This window comes from Opisthocomus hoazin, chromosome 4 (assembly GCF_030867145.1).
Source record: "Opisthocomus hoazin isolate bOpiHoa1 chromosome 4, bOpiHoa1.hap1, whole genome shotgun sequence".
In the NCBI taxonomy this organism is placed as follows: Eukaryota; Metazoa; Chordata; class Aves; order Opisthocomiformes; family Opisthocomidae; genus Opisthocomus; species Opisthocomus hoazin.
The window spans coordinates 20,589,636-20,608,244 of record NC_134417.1 but is presented as its reverse complement, the minus strand read 5'-3'; the positions used below and the strand labels follow the sequence as shown (position 1 = coordinate 20,608,244).

At 36.1% G+C, this 18,609-nt stretch overlaps 1 protein-coding gene across 4 annotated transcripts in view; it reads right to left on the bottom strand.

Annotated features, from left to right (window-relative positions):
- PEX5L (peroxisomal biogenesis factor 5 like) overlaps positions 1–18,609 on the bottom strand; it is a 119,693-nt gene that overhangs the window by 47,104 nt on the left and 53,980 nt on the right. Inside the window, exon 2 of one of the 4 annotated variants that reach the window (XM_075418275.1) lies at positions 122–187. The exons of the other annotated variants lie outside the window; for them this stretch is intronic. Coding sequence (XP_075274390.1) covers positions 122–187 — 66 coding nt within the window. The remainder of the gene's footprint in view (positions 1–121; positions 188–18,609) is intronic. 4 annotated transcript variants of the gene reach the window in all.

Below are 18,609 nucleotides of genomic sequence, written 5' to 3'. Positions count from 1 at the left end.
TTTGATCTTTATAAAATGTAGTCCTTTTGTGCTGAGTGCTAGAACAAAAGAGTTTATCAGCTAGAAAGGATGCATTGGAAAGCATGCAGTGTTTTTTATTTCTTGCAGAGTAAAAACCCACCAAAGCAAAGGTCAGGTCACTTTTTTGAAGACAGAGCCACTTTTTCTTCAAGGTTTCACCTACTGCCTGAAAAGAGTCATGATACTCGTATTAGTGCCTGCTGTTAACCTTGCATAAACATAACTGCAAAACCCTGGGAGTGGTTGATACCATACATAACCTGTCCCATCAGTTTAAAGTGGCTATAGTATGATGTAGAATAGTAACCTGATGAATACCTCTGCGCTGGTTTTTATGAGCAGACTTTGTATATTCACTAGTCAAAACAAGTGGTTTGATACCACTTTACTACTGTCTTTTTTTTAATTAGGTATTTCTTTTAGCTTTCCTAAAAGAGTACATGTAAGTCAGGTAGATTTATTTCTGGCTACTCAGTCTATGGTATGAAAAACATTATTCTGAAACTAGAAGTTAGTAGGCAATTTCCTGGATACCAAAGGGAGAGACACTACAGTGAAGTAGCTTAAATTCTCAGATTCTGGTGGAGCGATACACAGGTGACCAATCCATTGGAAAATCCATTTTTTTGTTCTGATGACTAAAAATGGATTTTGGTGTCCACTGTAAGGTATGTAAGCTTGAAAATTTTGGTCTCTGTATTCACTGTAGTGAATGCTATCCAATCCTTGCCTACGAAGTGATTAGGCAGAAGAACTGAAGAGAAATAACAGTAGTTTGTCTGTGACCAGGCCAACCTGGAATGATAATCTCTAGCACATTCATTACAATAAATATTGAAGGATTGCTCTTTAAAAAAAAAACAGTTGCTATTTACTTCGCCTCCTTCAATGTTAGGTGTTGTTTCTTAGCATTTTGGCTTGCTGTATGTATTTATCTGATACAGTAGCTTACTGCTCAAACCCTGTTATTCTGTAACAGGTAATTTTACACTTGCTAGGTCTTTAAAATGAACAGTTTGTTGATAGCACAGATTTGCAAGGTAAGTTATTTTCTCATGTAAACAACAAATTAATAATTTAGTAAATTAATTTCATCATTCCTTATTTGTCTGCAATATCTAGATGGGAAAAATTGTGATACAGAGCATGACAGCCTATGTACATATCAAGACAAACATGAATTGATGAAGGAAAAATATATCATTTGTTTTCATAGAACATACTGCTCAAGAAAAACTGAGAAACATGCCAGTATTTCTTTATTTGATACACTTATAACAGTTCCTTCAGGCAATGTCTCAAGAGCAAAGTAAGGAGTAGAGCTCAGAGAATTCCCATGATGCTAAATATTTATAATAGAATTGGGTTCAAAACTTAATAATGGTTTCTCTAGATTTATCCTTTGGGACCAGATAATGGATAGTAACAGACATTTTGAAAGAAGCATGCTGATTTGGCAGGATTTTGTAAGGAAATACTCTATTTTTTTGCAGCTGACGTTTCTCTATGTTTCCTAATTAAATTTTGTACAAGTCACACTATTTACATGTTGTACTTAGTAGTGAGTATTTAATTAAGCTACTGTAAGAACATATTAATGTAAATTTCTAGGGCAGCATATAGTTTTGTTTTTTTTAAATCAGTGATGCATATAGCTCTGTAACCTTGCTCTCATATGATAAAGCTTTTCTTCTTTAAACACACGGGACCAATAGATCACCTTCTAGTCATGATGGGCAGGTCAGTTAGAATGATCATAGTTGAAACAGTAATGTTTGGTGAAATACAGCTCTGTAATTCTTTTCTTCATTACCGTTGTTTGCGAATTTGTTCTTGTATATGAAAAACCAATGGCCAGTGCCTTGTCAATATTTAATATTTTGACAACAGTATTTACACTATTATGATTAATTACAGTAATTCTTTGTCATCTTCTATGCAATAAAGGGTTTCTATCTAAATCCATAACATAATTAGAAGTTTGCTTTTGACAAATATTTGAGGTACTTGAGTCTCAAATTCACCTTTCAGGAATATTTATACCACTTGTTCTTGTAAGAAAGTGAAGAGAAAGAAATGGCTTGAGTGAGCACATTCATTTTTTTTTTTTTAAAGTATTTATACATAGAGAAAGAAATTCTGCCTTTATATCGACCTGTGCTGTTCAGTTTATTTTCCAAAGATCCTACCAAGCTGTTTCAGCTTTACTTGACACACTACAATGCATCGCTCTTCACCGAGCTATTGGAAATCATCTCAACAGAGGCATGTTTAAATTTAAGCTTTTGTAAACTAGAAGTTTTAACACAGCTTCTCTTCTAAAGAAATTTGATAGAAAAAAGTGACATGTGGACAGTGCTAGTACACGTGTGATACGATTATTGATTTCATGTGGCATCTCTCCTTTCTTGTTGAGGAGAAACAGAATAACAACTTACTATATTTATGAATACAATTCCAAAAAAGTGACCAGCTATCCTGAACTTTTCACATGAGGCTATTGAATTGAATTGTGTTTAAAACCAAAACAACAAAAAACCCACCAAGTACTGTTCAGTCCAGAATATCTTGAAACACTGATATGGTCTTTTAAAAGGTGGGGGAGGGGTTTTATAAAGCAAACTTTGTGGAGGATGCATTAGTGGTAACTTTAAGTTATAATAGCTGTAGTCCTTCTACATTAGGAGAAAGAACAGATAGATTTAGTGTATGTGTTGAACCTGGGATGCTTGGCTGCTGTCCAGATCCCCAGGCAGCTGGTGTATTAGACTTACAGTACCAACTAAGCAGCCTATTCAAAATGGATTTATGCACCACACATCTTTGTGTTTTGTGCAATTTAAAAATACACATGAAGAGACAAACTTGACTTTACTGTTTAAAATTACGCAGCACTAACATTTTTACCTCTCAAAATCAGCACATGCAGCTATGCAATTGTGCCGTGAGTGTTCTAGTGTCAACAGGACGACTGAGCTCTTGATTTCACATAGGATCTGTGTTTATTACTTTGTATTTTTCCCTTCTCAGGCTTTTCTGTTCATGTGTTCTCCGTATGTCTTTTCATCATCTATGCTTTTCTACTGTTTTCTAGTGGTGTTATATCTTGCATCTTACATATCATTAAAAATAATGAGAAACCATATGGTGAGGCAGTTTTATGAACCAATACAAGATGGATATTTTAACAGAAAATTTTGTTTCATCAAAGCTCTTGGTAGTTTTTTTTCTTATGAGCTTAACAAATTTAGGTAGATATCCAGATATCCAAGGTAAATGGGAATGTAATTCCTTTGGGCAGTTAACTGTGGTGTGCAGGCATGAACAAGCTGTATGTCCTGAACTGGAAGCAGTATTGTCAAGGCAGACCAGTTTTCAGGACCTGAGCTAGTATTTCCGTATCATACTTGCATCCTTTGGAACCTCTTATCAAGCTTTCTGTTAGTGATGGTCCAACCTCTTTTGACTCATAACCTTTAGCAGTTCATTCTTACAAGATTGTGATGAAATAAAGATAGTGTTGGCTACAGAGAAAGAACTGGGAATAGGAAGGCTTGCTTAAGAATTAATTTACAGTAAAGCAGCTAAATCCATATTGGCTGAATTCGAAGTGTACTACTTGTCTTTCATTCCTTTCTTTTTTCATTCTTAGGTTGATGGAATAACAGATTTCAATATTAATATGGGAAGACTCTACTGCATACAATAAAATTGGCAAAGAGATAATAGCTGATGAAAGGGAATTGGCACAAACATTCACATTTACCTTCACTGGGTTGTATCTTATGTCCATTTAAATGTTAATAGTGTGGTTATATTGCATTCCAGTTTGAGAAGCGTTTGCATTGAAACGGCATTGTTGGGTTTTCTGTTTATTGATCATCAGTAACTGTGCAGTAGGTGTGCTCCCTTTAGAAGTGGTCTTCTACTTTCATATAGATTCATTCTGAAAGCCAAGTTTGACTGCTTCCAAAGCATCTCCCGTGAAAGCTCTGCAAGACCCAATTTGTTCTCAAGAATTATGCAAATTTATTGTACTTAGTGCATCTGAACACATATTAGGACTCAAAATTAATAAACAATTTTGTCAAATCTTAACTCACTCTCTATAAACTAGTATGATTCCTGCAGGCTAATAGGAGGAAGATGCAGTGAAACTCAGTTGTTTTTTTCTCTGAAGTAAAAAATTTTATTTGGAATATGCATAGGGAGTGTATGTGTTGAGCAAGGTAACGCTTTCTAATGTTTGAACAGCAATGTTGACCTAACTGTAAATAGTAAATCCAACCTAGAATCTAGAGCAAGGTTCATCAGAAGAGTGAGGTCTGGGACCGAACTAACTACTTAAAGGTTGTTTAAGGTTCTGGTCCTTTTATGAACAAGTTATATAATATAGCTGCTTGCAATAGGCTTAAATGAGACATTTTGCAGTCCTTTCTATGTACTCATCATCTTTTAATAAGGCCATTGTGAGTATGCAGAAACTATTTTTTTAGCACTTCTTTGATTGACTTCATGATAATTTCGAGCTGCATTATCAAAGGGGTGAGTCTTTTGACTGCACAATGGTATTTGACTTCAAAAATTTCAGGGAACAGCTGTAGAATATCCTTCATCTGTGTTTAATCAGTGTCAAGGAACATTGTGAAATCATTGGATTTAGCAACTGGCAATTTCAAATTTGTTCAGTAGTCTTCAGCAGAGAATTAATACTAAAGTATTTTCTCTCTCTCAGTTGGGGTTCATATTATGAGGACTTTGGTATCGTGACCCCCAATCCTTACATACACATAATAACACAGAATAGTTCATTACTATGGTAATGCATATACTGAATTAGAATAAGGCATTCCTCTAGTACTAGCTCAAATGAAATTCAAGGAGCTCAGATCCCTTTCAGAATAAACAGATTGGTGACTAATATACCGTCCTTTGTTTAAATGTGTGTTTACTGCATGCATGATGTGTAAACTATGTATTTTTCTCACTCACTTCCTCCCAGCACATAATGTTTTGTTCTCTAAAGTGGTAGGGGTTCCTCACTTCTGAAAGCTGCTACACAAATTTTAATGGTTTTGTTTTGTGAAATGTTCAGAGAACTCAGACTAACCGTCTGCGGCAAACATAGTGAGATTAAAGGCTATACAGTAAGTCTGACTTGCTCCTTTGATACACATAATATTACTGATGTTACAGTAATACTGACTTACAGTTCTGTGCACTGCTTCACATGTTATCCTTTGTGGAATTTCCCTGGATGTGGTTGGTGTTGAATGAAGGGGCTACAGCAGCAGCAGCAGACACTAAGGATAAAGGCAGGAGCACAGAGAGCTCCTGGAACAGATGTCTGGCAGACAGGATCTGCCATGATGTGTATGTGTCACGTAGATCTTGCTTTCTTGTCACAGGAGCAAAGATAATTTAATTCCGATGACATTTATTTACATATACTAACAGTTGGGCATTACATTTTATCTGTTGTTTTCAAATGATAATTTAAATTCCACTTCCTAATAAACAAACAATACCGCCTGAGTTGTGTGTGTCTGCTGGAACTTTGGCAGTTTGCCAAAAATTCACATCAGTGAGAAAGCAGTGAAATCTGTGCCTTATAACATTTGATGCACATACGTTCTGTTTAATAATTAGCAAAGTTTCAGAATATAAGAAACTGGGCAGGACATAATTTTTATTAAAAATCCATGTGCTTGTCTTCAGAGGGGACATGGGAACACGCTCTAGCAAATTTTCCTTGAATGCCTCTGCTAGTTCACAAACCCAGATGTTTCAGCGGACACAGGTTGGTCAGTGAACTATAAATAACAAATGGAACAATTTTTGATAAACCCATAAGATTTTTTTATCAGTATACAGAAGTATACTCTCTTCCACATACTCTTCTTAATATGCCTTAAGGATTACTTAAAGATGTATGTAGATGTGAAGTGTGGGCCTGTCATTTGCACTGTCGTGCCTGCCCCACTTTAGGTAAGTGTAGTTCCTTTCCTGAGTAATTTGAGGGCTAGAAGTTTGATCATCAGTAAGAATTACTGAGAATTTTGACTTAAAACTGACAGTAAAGATTTCAGCTTTTGATTTTAAAACTGTATCTACTAATTATTTAATTATTAAATGTTTTATCTTTAAAAATCTAGAATTTGTTATTTTTGGGGGTAGAAGTTGAAATTATATTCCAATTCTTTTACACCGTCCCCCAGACACAGAGGATTTTAATCCAGAATGATGAGTAAACCATTTAATACACTGAAATCAATTCTGAATATAAGTAATCTGTGAACATGTAGAACTTTTGCATTAGTGCTAATGCTGTTCAAGATGTAATGCCACAGCTAGACTAAACATAGAAGTGATGGTAAGTTGAGTAAACAGGACACTTAGAAAAATATATACATAGCTTGTTCTTTTTTAAAAAAGAAATGTTTAGGAAAATCAATGAAAATAAACTGAGAGGTGATTTTTTTTTATGTAGAAAAATCACAAGCTTAACAAAGAGCAGGAATGCAGAATAGTCTTCGCATGAAATTTAGAATATAGAACATTGTTCTGAGCTAATTGATGATTACAAGACAACTGTTTCTGAGCCTGTCATAAAATACTTTATAAGTGTAGTGATAGGGTAGTCCTCAGTGAAATTAATAGCTGTTCTTATTTAACCTCAGACAATGGCTTGAGCTACAAAGCTTGAGACAAGCATTTAACTTTATGCATTGTCACAAATGTTTATAGATATTGGGAACCTTGAATGTGACAGTTTTGCTTGGATCTGCTTTTGCATTATCTCTGCTGCTGTTAGAGAGAGGTTCCTGTGCTGTCAGGTTTGGTGTCCTGGGAGTCAAAACATTAATTTATTAATATTCATACAGCAACGACAATGTTGACCAGAGTAAAATGTGGAGTAAGTCATGGCATGGCTTAAGTGTTCATGTTATTAAAAAAAGAAAGGCAGAGCCAGCAGTTGTGCCTTAACTGTTACATCTTGATATCACTAACATTTCTCAGTAAAAAAATGCACTTCGATGTGGCAACACAGAAGCATTTTGGCTCCATGTAAAAGGCAATCTCCAAGTACCAAATAGCCATCTGTCTTCTGTCTCAGACTTCAGTTTTGCAGACAAAAAAGTGGATGATCTCTGGAGAGAGATCAGTCTGTGGGTTGTTCTCTCTTCTATTACTTCTTCACTTGGGACCAATGAAACTGAAAAGTCTTAAATACTTTTAAGTATGCATAAAAGACAACTTGAAGTATAACTGTGTCTGGAATATGATACAAGTTCTTTTAAAAAAATGATGCAGGTTCTGATGTTAAAATGGTATAATCTGTGCTCTCCCTGCCTGTAACATAGAAGAAAAGTGTATTTTTTCCAGTGTTCGCAAGCTGAAGTGCTTTATTCTTCTTGTTCCAGATGTCATTATAAAACCATTCACATTTGTATGCCTATATAGCTGAAAAAAAGGAAACTAGGTCCCATAAGCCCAATCTTCTTGTTTGTGGATACTTTCTCTAGGCTGGGCAGAGACTTATCAGATATTCAGAATGAGAAAAAGAGAGGCAAAGCAACAAACGTAATTTAAAAGAACAAAAAATCTACTATAGAGCAAAGAGAAGGCTCCGCGTGCATACTAATCTGATCACATCCATCATAGATAGCTACAATTCTATGAGAGTCTAAAGATCATTTAAGTCCTGAAAATCTGGTTTTCTGTGAGAAAAGAACTGCTTATTGGCACTGTAAAGATGGTTTTACTCTTGTTTTGAAAGCCCTTAAGGAAGGTGGTGTTATTTAGGAATGGTGAAATTGTGTTGAATAAGGGCAACTGTTCAGACACCCTGTTACTTCAGAGTCAGATAAAATTCTGCATACTGTTTTGAATAATGAGGTATGTATTCAAATAAATGAATAGGTATATGTCTCTTGCTAGGTGCCTAATTTCAGAACCATTTTAAACTTGTATTGCTTTTAAAATTACTGTTATTTTGATTGTTCTGAGTTTGTTTACGGAGGAAGACAGCTTGGACAGAGAAAACAGTTTGTAGTGTCTCATCATTATTAACTCTTATTGAAGATTAGGATGAAAATCTCAGGATTTGAGTTCTATAAATATGGGTTAAACATTATGTGGTCAAAATCCATGTCTTCAGTGTTATTCTTTCAGACAAACTTTTTCATGATTTGTGTATAATGATTATAGGAAAAGATTTAATTCTCTTTAGGATTTTTGTTTTTCTTTGGCTCTTTTGTTAAACGCCTTGCTTAAATGCTATGCAAAAAGAATGGAAAAATTTATTAACATGAAACACTAAAATATATTTAATCCTAATATAACAATATATGTGATTCTGCTACCTAAAATGGTGGGAAGATCTCGAGGCAGAGAATAAATGGAACGAAAAAAATTAAAGAGGGTAGATGGAGGGTTATGATCTTAGTTTATTCTGAAGCAGATTATTGCTACTTTCTCATCAGGCCTGTGATTAGTGCATGTTAAATAATGAAAACATATCATACTAGATGGCAGGTTGGAAAACAACAGATCCGGATGGTTTGTAATTGAAAAATAATTTTAGTACTTATTTTTTGACCTATTTGAGTTCTGTCCAGCCACCATTCTGAATGTTGCCAGGATAGATTTAGCAGTTTCTGTAATACTAATGTTTGCTTCCCACCACAATATAAACATTTGATACCCTTCAATTTATTACATCATTTTTCTGCTACCACCTTAAGATCTGCATCCTTTCTACGGAGAATGGAGACTAAAGCTGAAGTGTTATAGCGCTTTGGTAATAAAGGGGCTTTATGCTCTATCTTTGACCCAAAATTAGTTCTGTGTCTCTTGTGCTATGTGTTCTTGGTAACAAAGCTTCCTGCATCTTAGTGTACTTGCTAGAATAAAACTCTTATTTTTAACACAGTATAGTAGAATATGTTTACCCCCTTATTCTTATTCCATAAAAATAGCAGGTTACCATTTTTCAGACAATAGCAATAGTAGATGAGGCAGTGGAATAACAGTGTGACTGCAAAATAACTTAACATCCCCAACCTGGAGATGGCCTCTGCACACAGTTTCAGCTTTGGAATGATCTCATCTGAAGTACTGAAGTATCTTAATGCCACAAAAGCAGCATTAACAGCATCATATAAGCCCATTTAGAGAGAATTACGCTACTGTCCCTTCATTTAGCCCCCGTTTATCATACAATTTGGAAACATTCAGGAAGCAAGTTCTTAAAATTGAGGTATAATGAGTGTACTCTTAAAAGATATTCTTAATTCTGTTATGTGTACTATTAGTGTGGAGAATGGACTTCTCTAACACTGCAAAAATGTTGTAATTACAAAAATGAAAAAATGTGGGTGCACTAGTAGATAGCTATTTCTAGACCTAATCAGAAGTTCAGTTGTCTCGGACAACTAAAAGCTCATTCTTCTATCTTTATTGTTTAAGATAATTTTTAGCATAATGGACTATATCAGTTAAATTTATATAAATGTGCTCTTTTGTGTATGTTTGCAAGTATTCTTCATGGCTTCAGTGGATTTAATTTCATTTTACAGGACAGTGATTAGCATTTGGCCTGTTCCACAAGGAGCTGAAAGCACTATGTCTGTTACTTGTAGCCAGCACAGCACAGATACCAGATATACTTTGTCCTGTTCTGTGTAAACAGGCATTCACCTTCTTCTATATCAAGTTATTGTCATGCAGTCAAAAGTGCTATTTTTCATAAATTTTTTACCTCTTTACTTTGGCATACTTATACAGTAACAAGCATCTACTAAAGAAAAAAAGAAAAAAGGTACTTATTCACTCACTTTACACATGCTTTTAAAAGGTATATTTTAACCTTATATAATAACAGTGTTTATAAAGTACACTACATCATACAGTCCATATATGCTCAGGTTGTCGGGTTCCTCGTTAGAGAAGTAAGGTCTCTATTTTTTTCTGTAATTCAACAGTATTTCAAAAGTTAGTTATTTCCTATCAGTTTGGGGATGTCCGCAAGTTTGCAGTATAACAAAAAATGTGGTGAGTCCACACTTTTTATAGCAACTATTTAAACCACCTTAGTTTGGCTGGTAGGGCAGTAGTTTTGCTTAATAAAAACTCTATGAGTACCTACAGCATGATATCTTTGACCAGGTAGTAAAAAGAAGCTGGTAGTGGTAAATGCTTCTTACAGAGAGGTTCTTAACTCTCAAAACATCTTAATTAGGATTTTTTATGCAAAGAATTGTTAAATCAATTATGCTTGCTGTGAAGCTTCTTTAGCACTTACTTTCTTGGGATGTAAATGATACTGCATGTATTTCAGAATTGGCTCCGGGTATATAGAAAATCACGTGGATATACTGTTGCACTAATTAATGGTTTCTGCCTCTTCAACTGAGCTGTCAAATCTAGAACCAGTCTGTCCTATGTAGTTAAAGCTAAACTAAATCTTCCGTGTAGTTCAGGACATAGTAACCTAACGCTGTGGAGGTTAAGTAGCATGGCAGCTATTGTCAGAAATATTTCTCCTCAGAGGTTCTATAAAAATAAAAGTCTGTATTAATCTTGTAGCCCAGTGCTATATGCTGCTTGTGTCCCCATCCACAAGCACACATTTATTTAGCAGGGACTGTTCTTGAACACCAAAATAAGTCTTGATCAAGTGAAAGAGCAGGGATGAGTTAAGCACTTTCTGAAGTGCTTGAAGACAGCCTCAGTAAATGTGCTTATTATCAGAGAATTAATAAGCTGGTATCTGAGGGAAAGAGGTGCAGCAGCTTGCTTGTATTTGTCATTCGTACTGAGTAATAGATGGGGATGTAGCTGACACACATGGAGGGCAGTACAGGTATTTCTGGCACCCCAGCATGGGTAAGATAGGTGTTAGGCCTGAATGTAGACGATTAAGTGGTGGACTTTTAAATATATGTATCTATATGTATCTTGACTTTTCTTTCTACTCACTGAGGAGAGCAACTGAGACACCACATGAAAAGAAATATTGGTTTGCTGGTGTAGTCCAGTAGTAATTCACTGTATTGTCTCCTGGTGGATTTAGGCAGAGAGTAGAGTGGCCGTAGATAGCTTTTCCAGTGCCAATGCTCTGACTGTCTGAAATAAGTCTGTAAGGCAGCACTCTGAATTTTGTATTCACTGAAACACACTGCTGCTCCATTTCACTCTGAAAAAATTGTAAATAAGGAAGTCTTGATCCAAACTTGACTCTTTCCCATTAAGCTTCAAACACTTCGTATTAATGAAACCCCAGTGAAATGATGTGAAAGATGGTATTGTCAACCCAGATCAATAAAAATTACTTGAATAAATATGTAGGCATATGCTTAGACTGGCAAAGACTGTAAGATTTTTTTCAACTCAGATAGCATGAGCATAATTGAGGGAAAAAAGAAACTGTCACAGATGGTGATAGCAGTGAGAGGCCCAGTGATGCGTGCTTCAACCCAAAGTTTGCTACAGAGGAGTTAGTGAGGTAGGATAACATGCCAGAGCAACTGCCAAATCTCAGGCTCTAAGAAACACGCTTATTAACTAATTAAACTTGCATATTTGTAAAGAGAGTGAGTTGAATCGTTCCTTTTCAGAAAGGTTCATGAGTAGAAAAGTGAACTGAGAAATGTGTCTTGGTCCCAAGGGCTCAGTGCCAGAAAGCATCCGGCAGAGATGAGGGAATAAGGATTTCCAGGAGTGAGGCAGCCTGTGGTATTGGCATGGTGTAGCTACTGCATGGTCAGGGTAAGGGAGAATTACATACAATTATGTAAAATGCCTGGTAGAATAGGAAAATACCAGTGTTTTCCTCTTGGGGAGAGTGTTACCTGGGCCACCTACAAGCTGCCTTGTTTGAAGCCAAGCCAAGCTGTGGTTGATGTATAAAGGCTGAGCTAAGAGTGTACAGAGCAGGGACAGGATTTTCTGTTTCCTCCTCCTGTTCACTCCTAAACATAAAGTGTCCTTGGAGTCATCAGCTGCCAATAAAAAATTGAAGCAGCTGATTCATGGTCAGTGAAGTGGAAAGGATAGATTGGAGCTATTTTCACATACTCCTTTCTGAATTGCACTGTCCTCTCATCAGCTACACTTGAGTTTTTCCACATATTTTGTCTGATTTCTTTCATAGAATAAGTTTCTTTGGTCAGTAACAGTGCCAACAATTGAAGATAGTTTGGCTAAGGTAGACCGAGAACTTGTTCTTATTTCCTAGTACATGAAAGACCAGCTCATTTCAAATGTTACTGTGTTATCGTGAAAGTGCTGGGAAAAAAACCCATTTCTTTCATGTCCCCATGCTCACAAATAGAGGAGTATTTCCTTGTGTGCCTGCTGAGGCTGTTGCTATTTTCTCCAAAGGTGTTTTTTTTTTCCTCTTGGTATTTGTGTCAAATGCTGACCTTTTATTTCTGTATTGCCTGTGACAATATAGTTTAAATTTTACTCTTCAAGAGTGAGAAATCAACAATATTATGAACCGTGTATTATTTTTTGTACTGGCTTTTTAATTTATTTTTGCACTCTGTAAGAACCCTGACAACACCACAGGCTGTAAGTGAATTTTTAGAAACTCTCTTCGAGATCTGCTTGTAAATGTTAAAAATATGCCTGTTAGTTTCCATACATATAGATAGCTGGAAATCAATTGTTAATAAAAATGAAACATTGTCTTCTGTGCAAAAGTGAGCTTTTTGAGGGTAAATGTAGATCTGAGACACACAGTAAATAAAAGCATTTGTATTTTGTGCTGCATTTTGGAATTTCAGTCTGAAGTTTCCTTGTTTGTTTGTGAATCAAAGGCTAGGTACAAAATTGCTTTCCCGTGCCTGAGAGAAGTATTAAGAACAAAATACAGGCTTTTGTTTGTCTTGTAGCTGCCTAATTTAGAACTCCTGTTACCAAGTGTAACTTGTTTCTCACCATTTCCAGTTAGCTATTTAATAAGAAGTGTTACAGATATCACCAGTGTACAGCTGACTTTCCATTGTTACAAATACTGTACGAGCTAAGAAAAGGAGGACTGTGTTTGCAAGGTTTTGCAGTAAGGATTTTTGTACCATTAAAAAAACAGCTTTAAGTTTTTGGGCTGTGTGATACCATGTGATGTAGTAATTCATAGCTTTTAAGGTTATAATATTCCATGTGCTCACCTTAGTTGACCTCATACATAAATGCTATTAAAAATTTCTTTGTTTTGTACATCACTTGTGTCTCACAGGAAATATTGTCATATATATATTTATAATAAAAAAGCCAGTTCATGGAATTCGTAATATTCTGTTTGTGTAGCTCTTTAGTGCTGTTCTTAAGTGAGAGGAGCATGTTTGTGGACTACCTGACCTCTCAGCTCAGAGAAAAAGCAAGCTCAGACTGACAGACTGATGTGCTCCCTACTCCTGCATCACGAGATGCATCCACAAAAACTATTCTGCTATTCACTTCATCCTGTCTGTGCCTCACTTCTCCAGAGGGAGTAGACGGCACAGAACACCCCCAGGGGCAGGGACTTCAGCAGCCTGTTCAAGTGGCATTACTTGATCAGGAGGAGAACGTTTTATTTTGGAAAACTGCTACCTTTCGTCTTCTGGGTCCACACTTCAGGTCAGGTGTGATGTTCTGCAAAGATTTAAGGAATTTTCAGTTCTATTCTGCATCTCTCTTCGTTTGCTTTAGGATTCTCCGATAGCCTTTCTCTTTTTTTTGCTGCTACTTTCCTACTCGTTACACTACAGCCCAAAATGTAGCAGAGAGCTTGTTATCACAGTATTTTTCTATTATATGTAATGGTTGAATTTCAGATAATCACCTGCTATCTGTTTCCAGTTATGATTTCTATCAACCCTTCTAGGAAATAACCTATAACATAGTAATGAAGGCTAGGTTTTGACCCTTAATTTTATTTTACAGTAAATATATGAACACTTGAAATTCATTGTCTGGGAATTACATGTTCAGTGAGTCAGAAATGCTATTACAGAACTAAAACAAGTATTTCTGTTTCACTTTTTGACTGACAGGAGGTTTGTCCTGATGTATATTGCCCACTATTCTGTTTCTTATACTGAAAATCATACCTAGAAACAATAGGTAGTGTTCGTAAAGCAGGATGTGAAATATTCTCTAATGAAACTGCCAAGTTAGAATTACACTAAGGACCAATAAAGCACAGCTGTGGCTTCTCAGGAACACATACTATATTGCAGTAGCTATGGTACAATGTTGACATTTCTCCTAACTTGTTTATATATTGATTTAATAGCATTATTTAGAAAAAGATATGTGAATGGTCTGGAATACTGAGCACCTTACAAGATGATCTGAATACAGCAATGTCCAAACATCGATCTAGCAGGAAAACTGCTGGGACCTCTGCTCGGTTAGCACCAGCAGCAGTGTACCCACTACGGGAATACCCTTATAAATGTTATCTTTTGTGTCCAGACTGCATCTGCCTCTGCTGGTGTGTGAGTAGTTGTCTTCGGTTCATTGGCTGACTGGAAAAAATCTCAATGAAAAAACTGTTGTTCTTTGAAACACAACTAAAGTGACTGTCAATGTAATGCAAAATTATGAAAATATTCATCTTTGAATCAAATGGGATGTTTTACTAAGTCTTCTAGTTACTGAGATGATGGAAAAAAAAACATAGGTCAGAAGGAAATCAGTAGGTGAACATCTGGAACTGATATCTCCAAATATTTTTCAGAGAAGACTGGCACCAAGAGCTGGGGATGTTAATATTCCTATGGATGATACAAGACTTGAAGGCATGATTAATACAGAGGCTTATCAGAATAATAGAACCAGGATGAAAGGTCTTTTTAATAACAAGGATCTTCTGCTGTCATCTGGGAGTCTATCATTTGGAAATAACAAATACGAAAAAGCATCAGTCAGTCACAGGACTACTGCAAGCTAGTGATATTATGCAGCTATGACTTGATCATTTGTATTGCAGTTCAAGGCAGGAAAAGTTTCTATTGTACAAACACTCCTAGGTCCTCATCTAAATACCATAGTAGTCACATTTGAGAAGGGTTGATTGACGCTAAGAGATGCACAAAAGGGCCAGTCGGGGAGAGGAAAGCTGTTATTTAAAAAAAAAAAAAAGGTTGTCTTTTTAGCAGAATAAAAGATAAGTAGTGAGTAAACTTAAGTTAGAAATTAAAAGTTTCTGAAGCCATCTAAAAGAAGTAATGGGGAAAAAATATTTTTGAAATGGATCTCTGCATACAGAAAGGACAGTGACCTATTATTTGTCCCCACATAAAGGGACCAGACCTTCAGTGAGTCCATGTTCCCGGGTTTCTAGCTTTATTTTTAATGTAAGTGCATGTCAGTTTTGAACAGAATGCTATTTCAAAAGGAAGATGCAAAATTCTCAGCAAATTTTCAGACTAAGAATTTTATTTCTTATTTATTGGGTAAATATACCATACTGACTCCTTTTTTTTCAGTGAATGACACATTGGCTATGAAATTCTGTCCCAGCTTTAGTTCTGCAGTTTTTTTCTCTCTCAGCAGGATACTTGCATGTTGTAAACCCAGCAGGCTTCCTACATTTAGGAATCTATAAAAAGAGTCTCTTATTGATTCATCTTCTAAATGTTTCCATGACATAATACTGAAGTTAAAAAAAATACGGAAATTTGCGTTATGGCACATATGAATCATGTGACAAAACGTTTTTTGACAAACTAATACAACAGCCGTCATGGGTTGATTGTGTTTGTGTCTGGGTGAAGCTCACAGAGCAGGTAAATGTTCCCTGACAGATGACCTATTCCTTGAATGGAGTGCTGACATTTCTAATGCTCTCTCTCCTTTTCGTGAAACCTGAACACAGGAGTAACTATGCTACGTTAGTCTCTTTGAGAGAGAAGATTTTTTTATTCAGAAAGCAAATGTTGTATTATTCCTCAAGCCCCAGCCTGAGATTCAGTTACCCAAGTTATGAAATTCAGTCTTTCGTGCTGAGGTATACCTGAGTTCCTAGTGTTAATGAACAGGGGTCTCTGAAAACAAGACGGCTAGACAGGCTTGACCTTATCCGAACTTTTACCTTTATTGCACATTCATTTGATGTGTAATGCAGACATCAGCCAACCAGCCTGTATTTGCTATGTTTTTCCTGAAAAATCTATATTCCCTGAACGTTTATAAAAATTGCATGCAACTCTGCTATATCGGTCAGTCCCGCTCAGTGAAAAGAAATGTGTGCATTTAAAACCAACTTATATATGTTAAATCAACAGGACTTTTAATTTTTTTTTTGTTCATAGTTTTTTTTACAATACTACTTCAGAGCTCGCTGCATTAGACTTTTTTTTTTTTTTTTTGGTCTTTCTATTTCCATGGATGAATTCCAAAAGGAAAAAAAAAAATCCTAGCTCCTTTCTCAGTTGTTCATTTTGTAAGAACTACCTAAAGTTAGCAGCAAGTGGAATAAAAACAGCAGGACTAGAGAGGTGTAAAGTAATTTCTGAATTTTATGGTAAGGCTCAGCGCTTGACAGGAAATCTTTGCAATGCGGTTGTCATCTCTCTACTGGAACAGCACAGCTTCTGAGAGTTTGATGTTGTTCTCCCTGAGGTCCTGGTGGGTGGGTGGATGTGAGGAAACACTTCTATAAAGGAGTATTAACTTCTTAAAAATTGTTCAGATCTGTGAACCAAGGCCAGAGGCTATATAGTAGCATACTGGCTAGGGGGATACCAGTGTGAAAGACAAATCGAAAGAAATAAAGGAATGTGGCACAAGGGGTAATGAATAAGCACAGCTGTCTCTCACCACTTTAAAGAGAAAATATTTTTCCATAGTCCAGTTTTCTAAACTAGTTTTGTTTATTAATATGAAATCAAAGATGAGACTGTATTTAAACTTCTTGCAGTAGTAATGGCTGTAGTCTTTTAGATCTTTCACACACAAAACTTTTGAAATAAGAGTGAAGAGCAACAGAAAGCATACAGGTGCTTTGTCCCATCTAGGTTGCTCGGAATTTGTGCTGTTAAATAAGCTATTGAACAAGAATACCATTTTTGCTTAGAGAAATCTGTAACAGTTATTAGCTTTTGTACTGTAAAACTAGCAGTTATCAAAATGTCTAGAAGCCAGTTTAAAATATTACAAATACTCTTATTGCGAGGTTTTATAATGCTGCCCATCCATGTTGGTATTACTATATTACAAGCCCATGAGAACATGAATGCAGTGTGTTCTGTACAGATTTTCTAAAGCCGAACTGCTGGTAGCTCACAGCAGGAATAGGTAGTATTGCATATCCCCTTCACTTTTATTAAGGTCTGGGTAATGTAATTATAAAAACAGAAACTACATCCTGAATTCTAGTGGTAGCTACATGTGACGCTTGTCTAAGGGTAAAAGCTTGTCTAGGATCTAAATATAACAATCTATTTTAACACGTGTAAAGACTAAATCTCATACGTTTAAATACTAAATATAGTGCCCTCTCTGTAGTTAGGGCTGTGACACAGGCTAGCATTTGTTCTCTGCCCTTAGAGCATTAATGTGGTGGAATTTAGACAGTGGTTGTGGCCTGACCCTGTAAGATGTTACATGCTCACAATCCCATTGCCTTCTCCAGCTATAAGGGTTACTCAGTAAATACCATAAGCGGGAATTACATTTAGCAAAATAAGTTCTCCTTCTCTTGTTGTAATCAGCTGAGTTCCTGAATTAGTGGAAGCATTCAGAATCCATTTAAAAATAAACATGGAAAATCAGCCTAAATTTTATATTCAGTCAGCACAAAACCATGTCTGATTTGAAATTTCTAGCTTTAGACTAAGCTTGGTTCCAAGCGGCCAATGCAGCTCATAATTGTATTATATGGATGGTAGGGAAATACGATCATTAATCTTAAATATGTAGGAATGGGAGAGCCTGGAGGTAGCCCCAGTTGGTGTGCACAGCTGCAGGCAAGCCACAGAACTCCTGGATGGTAAATATTCCTTATCAGTTGTTCTCACAGATTAAATTAAAAAAAAAAAGTTGTTAACAAAATTCACAACCCTATTTTCAGTTTCACCACATATCCTTGTTCCAGATACCATCAGGGATTAAGTATACTTCTAGAGAAATACTGGTTTCAGGAGAACAGAGACAGCTGTTGAGGTGAAAAGTGCTGAGGTCAGACAGAAGAAAAGGGAACACAGATAATGAAAAATGCCAGAAGTAAAGAGAAGGAAAAGACTGATGAGACAATTGGCCCTGGTGAAGCATGCCATGGGATGATCCCAGCCAAGGCTTTATATGAGGCAAAGGTGTTAGACATGATGAAGTGAGATTATCAGCATATACCATACACTGAAAGTTTCTCTGCTTATACTTTCACATATCTGTGGCACTGATTTCTTTTTTTAGAGTGTGTTTGTGCTGAAAGGCTCAGAGGATAAAAAAACAGTTCTCTTGTGGACTTTGACAGCCTCATCTTTCCAGAGTCTGCCACAGAACTTGTAGCACAGAGAGCTTGAAATACATGGAAGCAATCAAGAGCTACAGCAAGTGAAGCTCAGGAACTGTAGCTGCATTATAAATAAT